Source organism: Pinus tabuliformis, chromosome X, assembly GCF_031772625.1.
Source record: "Pinus tabuliformis cultivar Carrire ecotype Pingquan chromosome X, CPIR1, whole genome shotgun sequence".
NCBI classification, from domain to species: Eukaryota; Viridiplantae; Streptophyta; class Pinopsida; order Pinales; family Pinaceae; genus Pinus; species Pinus tabuliformis.
In genome coordinates, this window is record NC_142308.1 from 19,330,791 (window position 1) to 19,355,692 (window position 24,902).

The window sequence follows — 24,902 nt, forward strand, 5'->3', positions numbered from 1 at the left end:
TACCCTCCCTCTTCGGGATCTAGACATCGACACATAGGTTGGCCAAATGTCCTCCCAAGCATCCACCATTAGCTGCTTCAACTCTCCCTATCAAACTAGATATATCCATTTGTCCAAGCATGCTTCCAGAGTGTTCAACCTTTTATGGAGAGATTTACCTATTTAAACACAAATCCCAATCAATATGTAATGTCCCTTCCAAAATTAAATTGTTACAGGTTTACTTATTCTACAATTCTGACAATTTTGGAGGCCATGGGACCCATGTGATTTTTGGAAAAGACTTGGGAAGGAAAAAGGGGCCGAAATGTTTTGTTGGCATAGCGTGGGGGCCACCCACATGAGGAGATACACACCACCTTAGAGGGAAGTTCGAATGACAGAAGGGAATGTCGAATTGCTAGTTGGAGGGGGCCCGCATGGGAAAAGAGGCCCACGAATTATAAATAGAGGAGGCCCAGCCTCATTTGGTATCTTTTGACATATTGAACTCAACCTTAGTTGCTCGAGTTGCTTAGCCATGTTACTGTGTTGTTTAGCACACGAGTGTCTCTGAGCAGAGATCTCAACCCTTGCTTCGATGGACTTTGAATGCCACCCTAGGAAGGCAATTTTTACTACCTTGGAGGAGAGCCAGTGGAGTTTCACAGTCATATCATTCAGCGTTTGTCTCAGCCAGTGCATGTTTCTAGAGGACACGAAAGGGGAACACGCAAGTGTTGCTTGTGGGTTCATCCAGGCAGCAACTGCCAAGGGAGTTTGGGCATTGAAGCTACAGTGGAGGATCAACCATCGGGGAGAGTTTTGGAGAAGAAGGTTGTTGCATTGGAACAGGTCAAATTTACAGTCACCTAGGCCTACGCAGAGAGCCATCACTGGGCTCACGTGGGAGTTGGAGGAAGGAATTGTAGAGCTGGAGTTGGTCGGGAGAAGTAGGAGATCACTTAGAGGGCCATTTGGGGAGGATTGTTGGTGTTGGGAGGGCAACGATTGACAGGATCAGTCACAGCAACGGAATTCGAAATTCGAGGAGGGCCACACTGTGAAGAGTCAATTTTTTAAGGTTGGAACCAAGGGAAACCCTTTATGGGTTTTTTTGGTTTTTGGGCAAGGATCACACTCCTAATTTTATAGAATTTTCTGGGTAGATATAAGGGTTGAAATAGGGGTCCCAACTCAGCCAGCAGCTAGGGGGGCTAAGAGGAATTTGGGCCAAAATTCTGAGATCAACATTTGGCCAATTCCTTTGTGGGTTATTCTGGATATTTGGTGGAGAGGTCGAGGTTAATTTTCCATAACTTTCTGAGCACTGGAGGTGGGGTTTCCAACAGCAGACAGCACAATTTCACAGGGGCAGCGCGGGGCAACATTGTAGTAGTTATTGTGCCATCTGGGCTTGACATATTACCACCTGGGTTTGATCACGCTTGCCATTGAGGCAAGCCCAAGTGCACCACTTCCACATTATTGTACTTTTCTCCCAGATTATAATAAAATGGCTCAGTTGTTGGATATTCCTAGACTTTTTATGGGTGTGCACTAAATGTTTCAATTTTATGGTGTTGTTTTTATTATTTGCTTTGCATAGCACTATTTTCCCTAGTTTGGAACATTACACAATAGTACACTTCCAAATATATATATATATAAGCAAACACAAACCTTAATGGTCCTCAATCATCCTGATGTTGCATTCATCATCAAGTTATCCATATACAATTTGTCAGAAGCTTTCCTTTTCTTTCATTTCTTTAACAGCGCCAAATACGTTCTCAGATTTCCTCAAGTCTTTTGTTTGCAACTTCACGAATGTTTATTGATAGTACTTTCATTCATTTAGCTTCATTCTTACTTTAAAGAGTTCACTAACACAATATGCCCTCCCTCTTTACGGGGAAATATACTCTTTCTTCTATCTAGACTCCCTCTCAACTTAGGGAGATTAACAAACTTCATAACATCAGAGAAAATTCATCCTTTTAAAGCTTCAATCATTCTTATCAAGGTTATCTTGATATCATGCATATATGAACATCTTCATCATCTTGAAGATCATGTACTTGCAAAACTTTTATAGCAAGTACAACCAAAAGCAAATATACAAAGCATGACATTAACTATATCAAAATCAAGTCATCAAAACATTCAAACTTTAGACATTAGATACCTAAACCTAGTTAGGTTCATAATCAGCAAAGGTTACATCTTTTTATACTTTAGATTTCAACAACTTGCTAGGGTTTTGTCATAAACCCTAGACTTCAATTACAAAGCCTTAGATAATATACTTTCAAGATAGATCTTTGCTAGGGTTTTTGTTATAAACCCTAGATACATTGATAATCAAGTTATCCTACTGGCATATGTATATATAGGGTTTTCATCATTGAAACTTATATCAATACTTACTTAGGTAAACCCTAGAAACAAATATTACTATATCAAAGTTAGATACACAACAATATCGATCAAGTTAGGGTTTCTATTGAGCAAAAGCATACATTCCAGGGTTTCATTCCTAGGATCTTCTTTTATAAGGGTTTTGTTCATAAACTCTAATTTACCAAACCCTAAGAATCTAGGATTTCGACTTATCAACAGCAAACCATAACTTATCACAATGTTATTGACCTAAGGTTTTGGTTTATAACAAACACTATAACAACAAATCCTAAAATACGAGGATTTTGTCATAACAATGGCAAAACCCTAATTATTAAAGAATAGGATTTCTAGACTTCATCAACAACCCTAAGTAGACTAGGGTTTCATAAATGTCGGCATACCCTTAGGTTAGGGTTTTACAATGAACCTTTTTAGGGTTCCACAAGAATGATAACATAATGAGGGTTCTAGTGATGAATCACCCTAACAAGAAGCTTTACGATTCAAAATCCTATCCATAACGATGTTCGTAACATAAAGCAAATTTCAAATGCGGATAATCATACCTTTTTGCATGTAGAAAATCTTGCAACAAAACTTGTGGTTAATTGCATACCTTGAGTTATACTTAACAAACGTGTGATTAGGGGGGCGGGGTTCTTTGCAACAGTTCTTCAAGTCTTTCCCTTTAGGTCACCTTTATTACCTTAGTGTCTCCTTAGAGTTGTTCCCTTTACAAGCCTTGAAGGATTTCTAAAAATTCTTTCTTCTTTGCAAGCTCTCCCTTAATCTTTCAAAATCTATCTGCAGATTTTTCTTTCAAGGAAGATGTATAAGTAACAAAAAGAAATTAAAGTTGAATACTTATTTCTTGTGGGAAGGGCCTCTTCTAGCATGAGATCTTTATTGCTTTATGTACCTGCAAAGGCTTAACAAAAGTATACAAGTACTATAATCTAGGAAACTTATGATCCAATCTCATTCAAGATTTTGGCATTTGAACTACTTTAAACCTCAGATATTATAGGATAAGATTATAAGGATTCTTATATCTAGGATTAGCAATCATTATACCATGAGAACTTGCAACTCTTGGAAGCAACTATTATTTTGTATCATGCTATACATATCTCAAAAATTGCATACCTTTGTCTCTTGGAGAATTGATGCTTCATTTTGCCTGACGTCCTTTTCTTGCAAACTGAAAAACATATGTTAGGTGACTAAAGATCACAAAGAGTAGTATTAGTACTTACTTGAGTGATGCCTCCTTCAATATGCCTAATGATGTTGTCTCCAGAAGACGGAAATTGTTACTTCTTTTCTTATTTTCACATGTCGGCCTCTTCTTGTCATCATTCAAGCTTGAATAGTGTATAGGTATTATAGCACTTCATAACTTGATTATTGTACCACTGTAGAATATTTGAATAAGACTGTAACTCTAATTTGATGACAGATCATTCTATGAAGACTCAGTCTTGGGTATTTCCTAAGCACAGATCTTTACTCCTTTTGATGAATGACATAGTAGCTACAGAATGTGACAACAGTTACTTCTTCCAATTAAGCCTTACACTCCGATTTTCTTTAGTCTACTGTGAAAACTGATCCAAACTTGCAAGGTGATTGATTACCCATAATCTTGCTCAGAAATTTGAATGAGAAATGCCAATCAGTAGACTTCAGAATTACTGCACAAATTTGGATCCTTTTGATGAGGATTATAGACCTTGTTCTTTGTGCCCAGCAATGCACTTTCTTTTTTAGGGAGTTTGGTTCTCTTAGAGAAATAGGATTAGCCTTTCGGTCCTTAAGAACATAGTTTCTTTATGCCCTTTCTTTTCTTCTGTAAGTCTAGTTTCTTTATGCCCTTTCTTTTCTTCTGTAAGTCTGTGGTCTTGTTATAGTGACTAGGACATGATAGAGTGCCCAGAATAGGTATCTTGTCTCCCTCTTTTAATTGGTCATAACTACAGTGCTCAGATCTCTGAGAAATTACAGAGTTTGGACCTTAATTTCAGTTCATGAAAAATGTTTCATTGTTTTCTTTAATGATCTCGAAATTGTATGTTCTATTGAACTAGCTCTTCAATCTTTAAAACAGGATTTATATACTTCTCTATAAACCTTTGATCTTCATACACAGGAATTCGGCCTTGTTACTGTAATTAGGACTTGCAAAAATGCCCAGAATTGCACAAGCCTTCTTCTAGGAGCTGCCTTAGAGATTCATATTTTTCTTTGATGCTGTTGACCACTACCGGTCAACTACCCATGCAGTACCCCCCCCTTTCTTTGCAAAAAGGGGCAGCATCTGATCAGCATGTTCGTGCCATCCTGCCATCATCAGCAACTTGATCATTTTGATTGTAAACCCAGTCTGCATGTATTAATTGTAAATAATCTTAGCAGATACGAGTCGTGTATGTAAAATTGCCTAGGTGGACCTAACTTTCTAGTGGTAATCTACGTCCTGGAAGGTTTTTCGTCTCACCGATCCATGGATCGGCAGAGTTTTCCTTCAAACCTGACCCCAAAGCCGGGATGGATTTTGCCATTAGAACTTTAGGAGAATCCTAGTGTGTTGATCTGCTAGATTATCGTTGTGTCGCAGAGCTGGGTGATTTGTGAGGGTCTGTATTAAGTGGGTTTGTCCCCTTGAGATGTAAATTGTAAAAAGTCATCATGAAATGTGTCTTGAGGGTTGAAAATGTCTTAAAATCCCCTCATGAGTCCTAAGTCCTAGGTCCTAGGTGATGTTTCCGAAGGCTTAGTTCGATGATCCATTTTAAAATGAATTAAAAAATTAAAAAATTAATAAAAATAATAAAATAATAAAACTAATATAATAAATAAAAAATAAATAAATAATTTAAAAAAAAATAGAGCAAAAACCCTAAATAATAAAATAATAAATTTTTAAGTGAATGCATGCAAAATATTATTTTTTAATAAATCGACGGATGAGATCAAGAGATGTCTTGATCCTCATCAACGGTCGAGATCATTTCAGCATGGATCACTCGAACTAGCCGTTGGAGTCATTTCCTTTAAGTAGGGTGCTAGGGGTCATTTTCATTCATGGGATCTGTGAGTCTGGTACTGAAGAAGCTCTCTTGTAAATCTGTTTCTGGTTAATAAAAGAAGACTTTGGGGTCCATATCTTGCTGGTGTTACTCTCTTGGAATGCTGTGAGATTGTTTAAATTTTCTGCATATGTTATTTTCAGCCGTTAATAATAGCTTTTTGTAGAGTATTGTGAGCACAGGTATCTTGTTCACTTGCTAGGGTTTGAGTGCTGTTAGGGTTTCTGAAGTAATGGTAGGTATCTCCATTACTTTTTGAGATCTAGCAGCATTTTTGCCCTCTTTACTGATGGTTGTTTGAGCTGTGCAGAAAACCCTTTCTGAAGGAAATTTGTGGGCGTTCGGGGAAGTTCTCGGCTGAACCAACCAACTCCCGCAAGCATTTTTTGCTGAGCCCAGTTGGATTTGATCCTGGTTCTATCATTCGGTTTATTTTTAATTTGCATGAGAGATTTTCTGAAGTTCTTCACAGTGAAAATCTGAAGGCTTTATTTCTTTAAAATATTCCTGTTCTTATTGCTAAATCTGGCTGTGAAGGGGCCAAGAATTTGTACATTAATCAGCTGTTTTAGGGTTTTAAATTTTTCTGATCTAGGGTTTCAAAATTTTTGCTTTATTCAGTTTTCATTGGGGTTTTGTTTTCTTGTACAGGGTTTTCAGAGAGATACTATCTGATACGTTCTCCACACCGTCGTCTGGTTACCAAAGGACTGCATACTTGCAAACAGTGGCACCAAAACTCTTATCAGTCTTATCGTTTCCTTTTGCCTGCGTTAAAAATTTTTCATTTAAGTCTGGGGCGGGGTCACAATTTTGGATCTTGGCATTTGTCAACCCATGGATTTGCTTGGCCTATCATGCGTATATTTGCAGCGGCAAGCATATGCATCTGCGTAAGATTTAAAACCGCTGTTGTCAAGAGTATCCATGTTCTGGGTTTGATGATTCGACGATTCATTGAATCCGCCGACAGTCACAGTAAGAAAAAGCGAATTCATTCGGCATACTTTCAGGCTCAAAGTAAACTTCAAAACCGGTTTAGATCTCTGTTCGTGGCCGTCGACTGTGCACCAAATCGAAATTATTTTTTTTGCTGCGTCCATGCATTGAAAGATCAGCCGTGGCCCATTTCTGTTGTCGTAAACCCTCGATTCCGCCGTCAAAGTCTTGATCTGGTTACGCAGGCCATCACGCTGGGTAATAACGTAAACCGTTTTCGGATTTTGCTGAGATATATTGCGTGGAAGCTCCAGCATCTGACAATTAAGCAATTGAACATTTTCCTCCATCAAAACGAACATGTCAGTGCCTGTATCCATGCCTGTATCCGGTTGACCTGCGTAAACCAAGAAATCTGTGTATCAACGGCTCAGAAAACGGTTCAAGTCAAGCCATCTCCTTCACGTAACAGTTAGTCATCAAGTATGAGCAAGACTGTGAGGCAGCTCCGTCGAACCAAGTCAGGTGAATTTATTCAGCGCTCCAGGGTTACCATTCGGACATTCTAGTCGCCACAGGTATCGTTCCAATTAACGCATATTCAATTGTTTTATGGACGTTTGTGTGGTTGCGTTTTAGTCTAGTGTGAAGCATAGAATTCGATTTTGTTTGCTTTAGACTTAGGATTTAGTTTTATTTGGATTTTAAATTTTTGAGTTTTGATTTCATGTGAATTTAGTTTTGTTTATAATTTCGTTTTGATTTTATTCCTTTTAAATATATATATGAAAATACAAAAGAAATGCGTTAGATGTTATTTAAATTTTTGATTTCATTTCAATCTATTTTAGTTTAGGGTTTAGCTTCGATTTTAAATTTTATTTTGGTCAGATTTTATTATTTCAAATAAAAATGAAAAGGGTTAAGCTTAGCTTTAATTAGATTTTAATTGGATTTCAATTTTTGTTTTATTTTGGTTTTAAAATAAAAATGAAAAAATATAAAAATATAAAAAATAGTAAAAAGCTTTTATTTAAAAATTTAGTCTTAGTTTTATTTTTTTTGTGTTTTAGTTCGAATAGATTTTAAGTTTTAAGTTTTATATTTTTTTAGATTTTTTTAATTTTCATTTTTATGATATAAAAAAATAAAAAAATATTTTTAAAGGGATTTTTAGGGTTTTAGTTTAGATTTAGTTCTAAAATTTCGTTTTCTTTTAAAATCTTGAAAAATAAAAATTTTGTGGAAAATTGTTTTTGCCAGATTCAGTTGTTTTCATGTTATATCTTTTCATACTGAGATCTAAAATTTTTCAAGTCGAGATACGAAATTGATATCTAGTTAATGATTTACGATTCTCGTGGTGGTTTAAAGCATTCATCTTTTTTTTTTTTTTTTAATTTTCAGTTGCTGGATATCGTTTTGGTCATTCTAAGAGCATTGTGATTTAGCTGATGACAAATGATTGCTGTTCACGGTTTATGCTTCTATAATCATCTAACAAGTAATCATTTTGATAACAATCTCTTAAGGCACTGGTCTGCTAAATTAATCAAATTCATCTAGTGCTTATCTTATCATGTCTCGTGTCTCCCAACCAACTGGTCGACAGTTGGTCTTCATCATCTCACAGGGTCTACCCCCCTTAGCCGCGGGAGACAGGGTTAAACGGCGGGATCGGGGATCAGAGTGACAGCCCCCGGTCTGAGCGTTGTCGTGTCAATCCGCGCGACAACATTTTTTGGCGCCGTTGTCGGGGATACTTTGTTCTCGGTGTTTCAACGACAATCATCCTTCTCCTTTTTATCTTTTCATCTGGCCCGGCAACGCCAACATTTTTTGGCGCCGCTGCCGGGGACAGAGTTTTTCTGTTCCTGGAAGTTTCATCGACATTCACCTTCTCATCTTTTTCATCTCTCATTTGAGCTGGCAGATTCAACCTTTTGGGTTATCATTTGGATCTTTTATTGCCTTATTTTTCGCCATATCAGTAGCATCTCTTCGGTTTGCTTCTTGCTTGGGTGGCGACTCCACTTTCTCATTTTTCCCAGACAAGAAGTTTTCCTCATATCTGCTTGTGGTTACTTTTTGGATCCTAGAATCAGATTCATTGTTCAAGTGGCGACTCCACTTCTTTCATCTCTTAATTTTCTTGAGCAGAAATCTCTTTCTATCATCCATTTGATCCCTTATTGTTCATCATGGATTATTCATTTAAACCATGTCATTTTACTGATAATCTCCATGATCTTCCGAAAGAGGCCATTTCTAAATTATTTAAGTTCTCGGGTGGTGATTCGGTCGCTGTTAGAAAGCATTTAAACATGTTTACTTGTGTAATGATCTTATATTGTAGATTTCCTCAATATAATCATGAAGATCTCAAGATGCGTCTCTTTCTCCATTCTTTAGAGGGTGATGCCTTGAATTGGTTTAATAATTTTCCTAATGATTTTTTCACTTCTTTACAAGACATTCTCAATGCTTTTAAAGATAGATATGATAGTCCAAACAACTTGCCTTCTACCTCTAAAATTGTGCAAAAGAAAGAAAGTAATCTTATAAAAAATCCAGCTGTTGAAGAAAGTTTTCAAGATCAGAATGTGTCATCCACCGGAAATATCGCAGACCAAGTTCATGATAGTGAAAAATCAGGGACAAATGACAATGAAAAGGAAGAGCAAAAGCAAATTATACAAGAACTAATGATGCTGGTAAAAAATATGGAGGCTAATCAAACTAATTATGTCAATGACGTGAGAACTTTGTGCACCCACCTTGAAAAACGTAATAGAGAGATAGAGATTATGCAAAATCAGCATGCTAAAGAAATTGAGGCCATGAAGACTAATCATGAAACAGAAATTAGATTCATGCAAAGCAAAATGTCGACCATGAAAGCTGATCATGATAGGGAAATTGATTCTATGCAAAACAAGTTATTAATTATGGATCATCAGTTGGCCACCATGCAAGCAAATCATAAAGAAGAAATAAACTCTATACAGCATTGCTTGATGAACATAAAGGAAGAAAATGTTAAAGTAATAAAAGACATGGAAGAACATCATGCCAGACAAATCAGTGCTATAAAGGTTGAACACTCTAGACAGATGGATGCCATTAGAATACAGGTTCAAAAGTTTCAGCAATTGGAAGATGAAAGAAACCAGGTAACATCAATAGATCAGGAGCCTTCTCATTTGTTGCAACAAGCTCCATCTTATTATGAGGAGGTTATTAGTTCAGTTGAAAGATGGTCGATTGAAGGTGATCCAGATAGACTTAAGAATGATAAAGATCAGATGCAGGATAAAGAAAGACATATCACGCATACTTCATCTGATAGTTTTGAAACAGAAAGTTCCAGGTCATCAGTAATTCCACCTGCCAGAAAGAAAAAACGTAAGAGAAAGAAGATTAGACGAAGATTTGATGCATCAGACGGCCGCGAGCTGCTTGATTTTCGGATAGGAAAAAGTCCTACCATATGCAAAATTGGACATGGCGCATCCGACAAGCAGCCGACAAATTTGCCTGAAAGCAGGCAACTGCTCAGTATGCACTATATTGAACACATCTGATGCCACAGGGCATCCTTTGTATCGTATTTCTAACCCTACTCCTTGTTTTTTCAGCATTCTTATTTCTGCTTCAGATAGTTAATAAATGAAGAGCTTTTATCTTTCCTGTGCTTAATGTATATGATGATTTTTTGGATGGACGCTACTTATTTTTGTGTTGTATGGATGCAGATTTTGGATTCTCACATTCCTGCAAGCAGCAACGTGTCCCCAAGTAGAGCCAGATGTTGACCACTACCGACCAACTACCCATGCAGTACCCCCCCTTTCTTTGCAAAAAGGGGCAGCACCTGATCAGCATGTCCGTGCCATCCTGCCATCATCAGCAACTTGATCATTTTGATTGTAAACCCAGTCTGCATGTATTAATTGTAAATAATCTTAGCAGATACGAGTCGTGTATGTAAAATTGCCTAGGTGGACCTAACTTTCTAGTGGTAATCTACGTCCCGGAAGGTTTTTCGTCTCACCGATCCATGGATCGGCAGAGTTTTCCTTCAAACCTGACCCCAAAGCCGGGATGGATTTTGTCATTAGAACTTTAGGAGAATCCTAGTGTGTTGATCTGCTAGATTATCGTTGTGTCGCAGAGCTGGGTGATTTGTGAGGGTCTGTATTAAGTGGGTTTGTCCCCTTGAGATGTAAATTGTAAAAAGTCATCATGAAATGTGTCTTGAGGGTTGAAAATGTCTTAAAATCCCCTCATGAGTCCTAAGTCCTAGGTCCTAGGTGATGTTTCCGAAGGCTTAGTTTGATGATCCATTTTAAAATGAATTAAAAAATTAAAAAATGAATAAAAATAATAAAATAATAAAATTAATATAATAAATAAAAAATTAAAAAAAAAATAGAGCAAAAACCCTAAATAATAAAATAATAAATTTTTAAGTGAATGCATGCAAAATATTATTTTTTAATAAATCGACGGATGAGATCAAGAGATGTCTTGATCCTCATCAACGGTCGAGATCATTTCAGCATGGATCACTCGAACTAGCCGTTGGAGTCATTTCCTTTAAGTAGGGTGCCAGGGGTCAGTTCAGATCATGGGATCTGTGAGTCTGGTACTGAAGAAGCTCTCTTGTAAATCTGTTTCTGGTTAATAAAAGAAGACTTTGGGGTCCATATCTTGCTGGTGTTACTCTCTTGGAATGCTGTGAGATTGTTTAAATTTTCTGCATATGTTATTTTCAGCCGTTAATAATAGCTTTTTGTAGAGTATTGTGAGCACAGGTATCTTGTTCACTTGCTAGGGTTTGAGTGCTGTTAGGGTTTCTGAAGTAATGGCAGGTATCTCCATTACTTTTTGAGATCTAGCAGCATTTTTGCCCTCTTTACTGATGGTTGTTTGAGCTGTGCAGAAAACCCTTTCTGAAGGAAATTTGTGGGCGTTCGGGGAAGTTCTCGGCTGAACCAACCAACTCCCGCAAGCATTTTCTGCTGAGCCCAGTTGGATTTGATCCTGGGTCTATCATTCGGTTTATTTTTAATTTGCATGAGAGATTTTCTGAAGTTCTTCACAGTGAAAATCTGAAGGCTTTATTTCTTTAAAATATTCCTGTTCTTATTGCTAAATCTGGCTGTGAAGGGGCCAAGAATTTGTACATTAATCAGCTGTTTTAGGGTTTTAAATTTTTCTGATCTAGGGTTTCAAAATTTTTGCTTTATTCAGTTTTCATTGGGGTTTTGTTTTCTTGTACAGGGTTTTCAGAGAGATACTATCTGATACGTTCTCCACACCGTCGTCTGGTTACCAAAGGACTGCATACTTGCAAACAGTGGCACCAAAACTCTTATCAGTCTTATCGTTTCCTTTTGCCTGCGTTAAAAATTTTTCATTTAAGTCTGAGGCGGGGTCACAATTTTGGATCTTGGCATTTGTCAACCCATGGATTTGCTTGGCCTATCATGCGTATATTTGCAGCGGCGAGCATATGCATCTGCGTAAGATTTAAAACCGCTGCTGTCAAGAGTATCCATGTTCTGGGTTTGATGATTCGACGATTCATTGAATCCGCCGACAGTCACAGTAAGAAAAAGCGAATTCATTCGGCATACTTTCAGGCTCAAAGTAAACTTCAAAACCGGTTCAGATCTCTGTTCGTGGCCGTCGACTGTGCACCAAATCGAAATTTTTTTTGATGCGTCCATGCGTCGAAAGATCAGCCGTGGCCCATTTCTGCTGTCATAAACCCTCGATTTCGCCGTCAAAATCCTGATCTGGTTACGCAGGCCATCACGCTGGGTAATAACGTAAACCGTCTTCGAATTTTGCTGAGATATATTGCGTGGAAGCTCCAGCATCTGACAATTAAGCAATTGAACATTTTCCTCCATCAAAACGAACATGTCAGTGCCTGTATCCATGCCTGTATCCGGTTGACCTGCGTAAGCCAAGAGATCTGTGTATCAACGGCTCAGAAAACGGTTCAAAACAAGCCATCTTCTTCACTTAACAGTTAGTCATCAAGTATGAGCAAGACTGTGAGGCAGCTCCGTCGAACCAAGTCGGGTGAATTTATTCAGCGCTCCAGGGTTACCATTCGGACATTCTAGTGGCCACAGGTATCGTTCCAATTTACGCATATTCAATTGTTTTATGGACGTTTGTGTGGTTGCCTTTTAGTCTAGCGTGAAGCATAGAATTCGATTTTGTTTGCTTTAGACTTAGGATTTAGTTTTATTTGGATTTTAAATTTTTGAGTTTTGATTTCATGTGAATTTAGTTTTGTTTATAATTTCGTTTTGATTTTATTCCTTTTAAATATATATATGAAAATACAAAAGAAATGCGTTAGATGTTATTTAAATTTTTGATTTCATTTCAATCTATTTTAGTTTAGGGTTTAGCTTCGATTTTAAATTTTATTTTGGTTAGATTTTATTATTTCAAATAAAAATGAAAAGGGTTAAGCTTAGCTTTAATTAGATTTTAATTGGATTTCAATTTTTGTTTTATTTTGGTTTTAAAATAAAAATGAAAAAATATAAAAATATAAAAAATAGTAAAAAGCTTTTATTTAAAAATTTAGGCTTAGTTTTATTTTTTTTGTGTTTTAGTTCGAATAGATTTTAAGTTTTAAGTTTTATATTTTTTTAGATTTTTTTAATTTTCATTTTTATGATATAAAAAAATAAAAAATATTTTTAAAGGGATTTTTAGGGTTTTAGTTTAGATTTAGTTCTAAAATTTCGTTTTCTTTTAAAATCTTGAAAAATAAAAATTTTGTGGAAAATTGTTTTTGCCAGATTCAGTTGTTTTCATGTTATATCTTTCATACTGAGATCTAAAATTTTTCAAGTCGAGATACGAAATTGATATCTAGTTAATGATTTACGATTCTCGTGGTGGTTTAAAGCATTCATCTTTTTTTTTTAATTTTCAGTTGCTGGATATCGTTTTGGTCATTCTAAGAGCATTGTGATTTCGCTGATGACAAATGATTGCTGTTCACGGTTTATGCTTCTATAATCATCTAACAAGTAATCGTTTTGATAGCAATCTCTTAAGGCACTAGTCTGCTAAATTAATCAAATTCATCTAGTGCTTATCTTATCGTGTCTCGTGTCTCCCAACCAACTGGTCGACAGTTGGTCTTCATCATCTCACAGGGTCTACCCCCCTTAGCCGCGGGAGACAGGCTTAAACGGAGGGATCGGGGATCAGAGTGACAGCCCCCGGTCTGAGCGTTGTCGTGTCAATCCGCGCGACAACAGATGCCATGAAGCTTTTAGTGACCTTTTCTTGCCCTTAAATAAGTGAACCTTGCTCTGAAACCATGTTGAGAAATCCATCAGGGCAACAACTTAGAACTTACTTTAATTGATTTCTCTTATTATGACATTATCTTGTGATATTTAATTATTAGTTCTTCTTTCAATTTATCTTGTTCTTATCATCAAGACTAATGCCAATCAATAAACAAAGGAGGACACAAGATGTAGGCGCACAGCCAGGGCAAAACCCCTAGGTAGGGGAAAACCCAGTCAAGAACCCTTCCTTCAGTAGACTCAAATCACAGTGAGACAACCAGGACTAAAGGACCTTCCTTCTCCACCAAGTCAGCCTCCAATAGAGATGCTTCAACAATCTTTTCCTATGTAACTTCGTCTTGAAATATATCTGACCTGTAACATCTTAAATACCTCATATCTCAGACCTGTAGTAGCCTTATCCAACCTGCAACTTCTCAAAATATCTCGGCCTTGTAGTAGCATATGTGACAAAAGATTTTGTCATCCTTTCCTTCTTTACTTCGTACTTCTCTTTCTATCCGAATTGTAGACTTCAATATGTGTTGTCATGTCATATTTTGAGTAGGTCGAATATCTCTTTATATAGCCTCTTGTAGCTAGCCGAATACTTCTTGAAGTCGACGTGATCTCTCTTTGGGGTTGACTTAGGTGGAGAAGGAAACATGATGATTTGACTAAATAATTTTTTTCTTTCTTGACTTTGAGGAGCCCAAGAAGGGTCTCTTACAAACAATGACTTTGACTTTGACTCAAAAGTCCTAGAAGCCTTCAATAGAGGCTTGACCTATTGACTATTAACCCATGCTTTAATAAGTCAACTTAATAATAATAAAAAAATTCTTTTGACAAATATATTACATCTTGACTCAAGTATAAATATGAAGACCGACACTAGTTACATTCTTCAACAGTTCCCTCTTAAGTGCTCTAAAAGGATAATTGGGTTTGCTAAACTTGGCTAAATTTCTCTAAGAAATAACATTGTGGTTTAATGCCCTATTTCTCTCATTAATAGCTAGCATCATTGTGACATTGCTTCTAAGGAATATTTTGACTTGTCATTGCTAAGGAATTGGATAATTGGATAATCGGTTACATTGTTCCTTATGGTCATATGGAATAAGTATTTCTTGTGGAAATTTCTTTGGTGACAAGTGTAACTAATATTGTGCATTGCAAGTGAGATTCATACCTAAATTTACATTGTTTGTAATCAAATCACTCTTTAAAAGAACTTGATAATCTTAATCGTGATAAGAGTATTCTTGTGGTAATCTAAAAGAATTGCTAAATTGTGTTTAAGCTCTCTATCTTGTGTATCTAATTAACACATTGGCACTCTATTATTGATTGGCATCCTAGCTTTGTTGAGAGAAGTATTGAATTTGTTCATTGTGAAAATTCCTGAATCTAACACATCAGAAACCCCTACTGCAATTACTGGTTTACAATCTCCTACTTGTTCTTTACATTAACAAGTTATTCAATTGCATAAACATCGAAGTAAACACTATCACAGCCTTCACAAATATACAGATCATGCATTGAAATAAAAAGAGACAATAACACAAGGGACACCATTATTTTTGGACAGTTGTCCCCGAAAAAAACCAATTCGGGAAAACCGGTGCTGCATATAGAGAGTTTGTATTATTAAAAATATTTCATGAATACAACTAGGGTGCCAGAAATGACTCACCCAATAGAGAATATCCTCGGCAATAGCACTTCTATTCGGAGACAGATATTCCGGCAAATCAGCAAGCGGTTGATCAAATCCCACACTGACTCTAGTTGTTCCCTATGCTGGACAGCAAAAGCTGCTCCAAGCACTACTCTAGAACTGTGTCACTCCTCCAGGAGTTGCGTCACTCTTTCCCGACTCAGAATCTGCTGATCTACTCCCAGTCTGCCCCATATAATCTCCCCAACGCTACCTCTGAGGCCCAGCGTCAGCCTCTATGGCTTCTGCATCACCTACGTCAGCCTTCTGCGTCCTCTACGTCAGCTCTTCGGCCTTTGCGTCAGCTCTTCGGCCTTTGCGTCAGCCCTTCTAGGGCCTGCGTTGTCTCTCCCGGCACTGCGCTGCCTCTCTGCTATGTATTCTTCAGCCTCAGATGAAAATCCCTTGTTGAACTGCCCCTCACTGCAACTCTGATCACTAACTCGATTTCCTCAGCAAACCTCGCCCCAGAAAATCGAATTCTTTGATCACTTGGTGTGTCTCCAACTGACCCTCAAGCCTCCTCTTATACTTTTCCTATTAACGAATCAACAACCGAATTAAGTACCTAATCAACGACTAAGATTAGAATTGGCTTGATCCTCGTCACTTAGAACTTTCTCACCCATATTTTATTAATACACATTAATATTTTTATTTTCATAAGTTTAGACTTAGGAACTCATTAAAAATATTAATTATTTTTGAAACAAGTTTTCGGCGATAATCACATCAAAATTCATTTGTCAATGCGTTTCGAACCAACAAGTGTGGTTCATCTCAGGACAAGATGAAGAACCAGATCCACGCATAGGATAAATAGAGAGAGATCATTCAAACGGTTAGAAAGAAACAACTATAATTGACCACACTGACAAGGAAACAGCTAGATTTGATTGGTCCAAGAGTTAGTTAATTCATTAATTAATTTGTTAGATATTTTTATTAATTAATTTCTTAGATATCTTTTTTTTTTTAATTCATAGGTACCTAAATAAATCTAAATGAAAATTTTAACCTAGGAACTCTAATCCTAATATTTTGATTACCCTCATTATCTTTACTAGTAATAAAAAATAAATAACTCATAACAATATAGGGATTAAGATATTATGTTTATTCTAATTAGTTAATTAATTAGACAATTTTATTACTCGATCTATTTTTATATAACCAAATATGAATATTTTTTTTAATTAAAAATATATACACTCATAATAGTTCCAACCTACAAGGAATTATGGAATGAACTAGAATAAATTTATAAAGGATTATTAATTACTAAATAAATTGGTTAACTCTCTATAATCAAATTATTAATTGAAAGAAAAATAAAATAAGGGGATAATAAGGAAAAAAACCTAAATGATAATCAATTAATTAGTTGATCCGCTAAGATCATAATTTTAAACTTACCGATTAATATATCAAATTACTAAAATTTGATATATTAATCGGTAAGTTTAAAATTATGATCTTAGCGGATCAACTAATTAATTGATTATCATTTAGGTTTTTTTCCTTATTATCCCCTTATTTTATTTTTCTTTCAATTAATAATTTGATTATAGAGAGTTAACCAATTTATTTAGTAATTAATAATCCTTTATAAATTTATTCTAGTTCATTCCATAATTCCTCGTAGGTTGGAACTATTATGAGTTTATATATTTTTAATATATAAAAATAAAAATAAAATATTCATATTTGGTTACATAAAAATAGATAGAGTAATAAAATTGTCTAATTAATTAACTAATTAGAATAAACATAATATCTTAATCCCTATATTGTTACGAGTTATTTAATTTTTATTACTAGTAAAGATAATGAGGGTAATCAAAATATTAGGATTAGAGTTTCTAAATTTTCATTTAGATTTAATTAGGTACCTATGAATTAAAAATAAAAATAAAGATATCTAACAAATTAATCAATAAAAATATCTAACAAATTAATTAATGAATTAACTAACTCTTGGACCATTCAAATCTAGTTATTGCCCTGTCAGTGTGGTCAATTATAGTTGTTTCTTTCTAACCGTTTGAATGATCTCTCTCTATTTAACCTATGCCTAGATCTGGTTCTTCATCTTGTCCTGACGATGAACCACACTTGTTGGTTCGAAACGCGTCGACAAATGAATTTTGATGTGATTATCACCGAAAACCTATCTCAAAAATTGGATATGGATCACAGAAGCCTCAATTCAATAATATTAATTATTTTAATAACTCCTCATCCAGGTGGAATTTCTCCAAACGATTTCTGGGTCTTGGAGATCTCATGTGCCTTAGCCTCTCCACCAATTTTCAAGGCTAGAGCACATCCGATGCTACCCAAAATCAACATTCATTTCATGAATGATTGTCTATTGGTATTTTTGGCACCTTCTATCTTGTTTCATTGAGCACTTCTCTTTTAGTGAAGATTGACATTATATATTGATTGAGTACTTTGTTGTTCTATGTTGAATATCATTGTAATTTGTCTCCAAGTACTTAAGACATTTAACAGTCTCGCCAAAAGTAATCTCTCATCTTGCATCTACATCCTAGGTTTAGCCCTCCATTAATTAATTCACCACCAAGTATAATCTTGGTTGAAAGACTCTTAGGATCACCTTTCTCATCTAGCTTGCGATATTTAGATCCTCTTTGGTGGTTAACATGGTGATCTTGCAGCCATCAAAACCACGATCTCTGCAGCGCCGGAAGCATTGGGTGGTTAGATTTCCAGGGGAGGTATTGTTAATATAGTCGTTACTATATTTCCCTGGGCTTCTATCCACAACCTACTCTAGAGACTAGTTTCAAAACAGCTAAGAGTAAGGATTCACCTAGTTAGGCATCTAATCTAAAATAAACCAAGATCTTGCATTTCACTTAGTTTTAGGTGTTGCATTTCATATGGAATAGTGAAGCATCCTAAGGCAACCACTATTCATCTGGTGGCCCGGTATATAATTAATGAAAAGAAAGTACTTGACTCCATTAAGTCACTCGTTTTTCAAGATAATCTCATATAATCATTAAACTTGCTAAATTAACCAAGTTGCTAGGCCATTCAGTGGTGTCTCCCAGACTTGTCGGTTGTCGATGGGTCTTTCCATCTTCACATTTCATAGGGACTACCCCACATAGCCTATTGTAGGGAGACAACTAGAATGGAGTGTTGATTTGGGGTAGCATCAGATGTGCTCTAAGCCTCAAATTTTGCAAGGAGGCTTGGGCACAACTATTCCAAAGAACCTAGAAAGCGTTTTGGAAAATTCCACCCAGAAGTGATTTTATTAAAATAATTAATAATTTTAATGGGGTTCCACAGTCTAAACTTAGGAAAATTAAAATATCAATGGGTATTAATCTAATCAGGTGTGAAACTTCTAGAAAAAGCCACGAAACAAGCCAAAACGATCTGAGCCTTTGATTATGTTTTAATCTGGGCTGTTGGTTGTCCAACAGGAAGATATAAGAAAGGGCTTGAGGGTGATTTGGAAAACACAAAGAGAGATAGAGAGAAATTGATTTCTGAAGTGAGAAGTTCTCAGGAGGAAAAATCGATTGAAGGAATCTCTTGCAGTTGAGGGGCACGGATAATATCTTCCGTAGAAAGAGATTCTCAACTAGAGATACATCAACAGAGAGAGGCAGTAAGTGATCCAGAGGCCTTGACGCAGAGGCTAACACAAGGCCAGAAGGGCGACACAGAAGTGACGCGGAGGCTTAGAGAGAAAGTCGAAAATAAGAGCAGAGGGTCAGTTTCAGCAGCTAGAAACCGGGGTGTGAGACCGGGAGGATGAGAGTAGTGACTATGGGTTTCTGATCGAATTCCCAGTTGGGTGACACAGTGCCTGAAAGTGTTGATGTTGGGACAACGTAGAGGCAGCACAGAGTTAGCACAATGCTTGCCAGGGGCATCTCATCCAGTAGACGGAACAATTGGGACTTTCCTCACTGATTGTGTGAGGTAAACTCATAAAGCTTCCGCCAGTATTTCTCTCTGTAACTGAATAACATTGTGAGGTATTGAGTGATGTATTTAGATTTTGCTACTGCATAATAATAAAACCCTCATAACTGCTACACCAGATTTCCCGCATTGCGTTTTTCCGGGGACTATTTGTCCAAAATTAACTGTGTCCTATGTGTTGCATTATTCTTTTTTGCTCAGTATATTGTTTCCGCAAATATATAAATTAAGTAAAGGCTACTAATGTATTTACTTCGAAATTTACCGTAGAAGACAGTAAATAACTTGTATGATTCAATCAAGTAGGAGAAGTAAGATCAGTGTACTGCAGTAGGGATTCTAGCTTTAGAATTTTCACATGGTATCAAAGCAAGTGCAGGTGAGACAAGAAGAGTAGAACCAGAAACCCCAGCGCTGAGCAGAAGGGGAAATTGAAAAGTTGCAGGAGGCAGCAAGTCGAAACCCCAGAGGGTTTGCGCAGTTCTAGCCGGAGGGTCGAAAATTTGAGGTAGTCTCTCTCCGAGTGAGTTGACGGAGAGAAAGAGCTTCCAATTCGAATTTTGTCATGGCAGAGGGAGCAACGCTGAGCCTCAGCATGAGGAGCAGTTGGTGGACGCATATTTTTCAGTAGGCAGCTTTGCTGGGCTGAAAAGACGTCAGAAGAAAGAAGCAATGGAGCATAGTGAGGGAATACTTCCTCAGTGATTTCTTGCCGAGGAAATCAACATTTCTCAATTGTTGAGCAACAGAGGAGCAGTAGCTTACCAGCTCCATCAGGGAGTGCGTAAGTCAACCTAGGAGCTATGCAGTAGGGAGAAAGAGGGAGCAGTTCGACAGTTTTCGAAGGAGATGGCAACCAGTGGCTTGAGGGATCAGGATAGGTTGGACGGGGCTTCCAACTATGCCATCTGGAAGGCTAGGATGACCTTCCTGCTAGATGAGCATGCCCTCAAGATGTACGTTGATAATGTGGTGGTTGAACCTGCGGATGCAGATCCGCTAAAAAAGTACAAAGCTGAGATGGCTAAGGCGAAGAGGATGATCCTAGATGGAGTCAAGGATCACGTGGTGTGCCACGTTGCTAGCAAAGGGACTGCTAAGGAGATGTGGGATGCCTTGGCCACATTGTATCAGGGAACTTCCAAGCAGCAGAAGATGTACTTAGAGCAGAAGTTGAGATCTGCTCAGATGTAGAAGGGGGAGCGAGTGGATCCGTTCCTTACAAAACTGAAGGAGACCTGTGATGAGCTGTCAGTTGCGGGACATACTCCTCAAGACTCGGAGTTAGTGAGACTGGCTCTAAATTCCATCTCAGATGATTGGCAAATATTTGTCCAGAGTATCCTAGGCAGAGCAGCGTTGCCAAATTGGGATGAGATGTGGGCAGCCCTGAAACAAGGAAGAGCTAAGGAGAGACCTGCTCAAGGTGAAACTTGACGGGAGCAGCAACAGCAGTGGGTCGAAACCCAAAGTGGAGGAAGCGGATAATGCAACCCTTGCATTGAAGGGACAATGGGGCAATAGAGACGAAATAAGGACGTCTCCAAGGTGAAGTGTTTCAGATGTAGCGAGATGGGCCACTATGCATCCTAGTGTCCTTTGAAGAAAAAGGACAAGGATGAGAAGCATGATCCGAAGGTTGCAACCGCAAAGATCGGCGAGGAGGAGTTCACCGTGACAGCCGAGATACCTCCAAGAGGGAGGTGGGCTAATATTGAGTTGTAGTCAGGAGAATTGCAGATGGGCAAGATCCTTGAGGAGCCCACCTCTTGGATCGTCACCTTGCTACGAGAGCCCATGATCAGTAGTAGCGGGATGGTGGAGTTTCAGTTGGTGCCATGGAGTGTTGATTCGACAGATGCAGTGGCTAGGAGAGCCAGAGACTGAGTAGCACAGAGCAGAGAGGCAGCAGTGCAAGGAGGCATAGTGCAGAGCTTCAGCAGCACAATGGCTTCAGAGGCAGAATGGGACTAGCAGCAGTCAGGATTTCAGCACTAAGGAGTATCCACTAGATACTTGTCCAGTTTTTGGGTGTTTTCAGTTGCTTCTCTCAGCAACTGAGTTGCAGTACGGATGCAGTGTTACCGGTGGCAATAAAAGCAGCATAGTAGATGCAGCGTTTGAGAGGGAGTTGTAGTACAGATGTAGCATTGGCAGTAGCAGTGTCAAAGGCACCAGTATAGTGGCAACAACAGCACAGTGGTTGATGGACAGCATGTCAGGCATCAGCAGAACAGAGACGGTGCTTTAGAGTCAAAGTATGTAGAGAGGCAATGTATTGCTAGAGCACATTCCTCGCTAAGAGGGAGTGTTGACTTGGGGTAGCATTGGATGTGCTCTAAGCCTCAAATTTTGCAGGGAGGCTTGGCCACAGGTATTCCAAAGAACCTAGAAAGCGTTTTGGGAATTTACACCCATAAGTGATTTTATTAAAATAATTCATATTTTTAATGGGGTTCCTAAGTCTAAACTTAGGAAAATTAAAATATTAATGGGTATTAATCTAATCAGGGGTGAAACTTCTAGAAAAAACCACGGATCAAAGCCAAAACGATCTAAGCCTTTGATTATGTTTTAATCTAGATCGTTGGTTGTCCAACAGGAAGATATAAGAAGGGGCTTGAGGGTCATTTGGAAAACACATAGAGAGAGAGAAATCAATTTTCTGAAGTGAGAATTTTTCAGGAGGAAAAATTGATTGAAGGAATCTCTTGCAGTTGAGGGGCAGGGATAGTAGCTTCCGAAGAGAGAGATTCTCAGTTGGAGATATATCAGCAGAGAGAGGCAGTGAGTGATCCAAAGGCCTTGATGCAGAGGCTGACGCAGGGCCAAAAGGGCCATGCAGAAGTGATCTAGAGGTCGACGCAGAGGCTGACGCAGGGCCAAAAGGGCCACACAGAAGTGACGTAGAGGCCGACGCAGAGGCTGATGCAGAGGCCGACGCAGAGGCTGACGCGGGGCCAGAAGGGCCACGCAGAAGTGATGTAGAGGCCGACGCAGGGCCGAAAGGGCCACGCAGAAGTGACGCAGAGGCCGACGCAGGGCCTGAAGGGCCACACAGAAGTGATGCAGAGGCAAAGAGAGAAAGTCGAAAATCAGAGCAGAGGGTCAACTTCAGCAGCCAGAAGCCGGGGTGTGAGACCAGGAGGCTGAGAGCAGTGACTCTAGGTTTCTGATCGAACTCCCCGCTGGGTGACACAGTGCTTGAAAGGGTTGATACTGGGACAGCGTAGAGGTAGCGCAGTGCCTACCAGTGGCATCTCATCCAGTAGTCGAAACAGCGGGGACTTTCCTCAGTGATTGTGTGAGGTAAACTCACAAAGCTTCTGCCAGTATTTCTCTCTGTAACTGAATAACCCTGTGAGGTATTTAGTGATGTATTCAGATTTTGCTACTGCATAATAATAAAACCCTCAAAACCGCTGCACCAGTTTTCCCGCATTGGGTTTTTCCGAGGACTATTTGACCAAAAATAAATGCGTCCTATGTGTTGCATTATTCTTTCTTGCTTGGTATATTGTTTCCGCAAATACATAAATTAAGTGAAGGTTGCAGATGTATTTACTTTGAAATTTACCGTAGAAGACTGTAAATCACTTGTATGATTTAATCAAGTAGGAGAAGTAACATTAGTTTGCTACAATGGGGATTCCAGCTTTGGAATTTTCACACAGAGAGGTTGGGGATCATAGTGATAGCCCTCGACCTAATCGTTGTCACATCTTGCCTATAGAATTTGAGCGACAACACCTTCCAAGTAATGTCCCCCCTATACCCATTGGGCCATTAGAGAAGGTCCCACTGGACTAGGGCCAAAGATTAACTCCCCATTTAAGGTGAGAAAACAAAATCATGGTCAAAACCCATCTTTCTTCCAGATCACCCCACAATCCATATCAAATGCCCAAAACAAACAAGCATAAGCACCCGATTGCAAAATGATTAAAGTACCTTTTCAATGGAATCCCACCTCCGTCCATGTGATCATGTCAGATAAGTGAGAAGTATAAGGCTACTGAAAGTGGTGGAGATATAATGGGACGTCATCGGCTAGAGGTGGCTGTCAGGGGTTATTGGTTGGCTGGCTGTCTGTCTGTCTGTCAAGAATAGGAGGAAAGTTTTCTCCTAGGGGTTACCCATTTTGGTGGGTAATACTTCCAACATCACGCCACAAGGACTGCAGCCTTCATCACAAGAATGTTCTCATGCTTCAAAGTAAGTTTAAGACCCCTTTATGATTACCCAGCAAGCTTGTGGGTAACATTTCCCATCTCATATCATTTTTCTGTGAATGCCTCTTAACCTATAGCTCCTTACAAAGTGCCTTCCAATTCTTTTTTTCCATCACTAATGGTTCCTTCTAGCTCATTTTCACAAAATTGTTTTTCTGAAACTTTACCACATAGTTACTTGCTTTGTGGGAACAGGCCTCATGAGAATGTGCAACATTTCTAGTTGAGCCCCTCGGATGGAAAAAAGCAAACCAAGGAAATTTATGGAATCTCAAACAACATGACAAGGAGATATAGAGTACAATCCAATTATTAGCAATCACCTTGTGTCAGAGACCAAACTGCAACTGTTCATAGTAAATTTGCTAGCTTTCGCCTTGGAGAGTTAACTGCATTTAAATTTGAACTAAACTATAAATAATAGCAAGTATAGCTATGTATAGAAAACATATTGATCCTCCTAAGTCTGGTGCTACTTAAGGCATATTCGTTTTCTTGTCTATGTTCGGGCAGGCAGCCAATTTCACTACTGTCTAATCAATTAATTATTTCACGTAAGTGGAGAACCTGGAAAAAACATAGGTTTCTCAATATTCATGCTTCTCAAAAAGACACGGAGAACCTGAAAGGCCGATCTGAAGTGTAGAAATTTGGTTTGTCAGAAAGAGCAATCACCACTTCAAACAAGTCAAGCCATGAATCCCCATTAAGTCCAAAATCCTGTTTAAAATAGTGCACAAATTAGGGACACCAAGATATTCTTAATAAAAAAGGAAAAACCATGAACCTACTAAAATTCCTCATAATGAATATCCCTTTCATTCACTTTGTTCATTGATCAACTCTAATCAAAAGAAGTTTATCTTGTTAACAATTTTCTCCACTTGATAACATATTGATGAGGTTTCCAAAATTCATTTTAAGAAAACATGCCTCCAGGAAAGAACAAAAGATGCCTGAACCACTTACTTTTAATTGTTCTCCAACCACATGTATATACTATAAATAAGGGTTCTCCAGCAGCATATTGCAAAAAAGTTAAAGACTTGAATTATTTCCGGTTTTTCTCAAAACTTTAACCTTGCAAATTATCAATCAATATAAATAATATTTAAGGAAATCAACCATTAGGGCTCAGAAGACAGTCCAACTCCTTACACTCATTTATGTACAGCATCCTGGCTGAGTACACCATGCCGTGGTCACACAGTCAAGAGACAAC

General features: G+C 38.0%; 1 protein-coding gene across 3 annotated transcripts in view; it reads right to left on the reverse strand.

Moving 5' to 3' along the window:
• The window catches only part of LOC149138115 (HAD-superfamily hydrolase, subfamily IG, 5'-nucleotidase), a 619,402-nt gene that overhangs the window by 330,537 nt on the left and 263,963 nt on the right, over nt 1–24,902 (reverse strand). For all 3 annotated transcript variants that reach the window (XM_089449021.1, XM_089449020.1, XM_089449019.1), the window contains one exon: nt 24,303–24,400. In XM_089449021.1, coding sequence (XP_089305147.1) covers nt 24,303–24,400 — 98 coding nt within the window. The remainder of the gene's footprint in view (nt 1–24,302; nt 24,401–24,902) is intronic.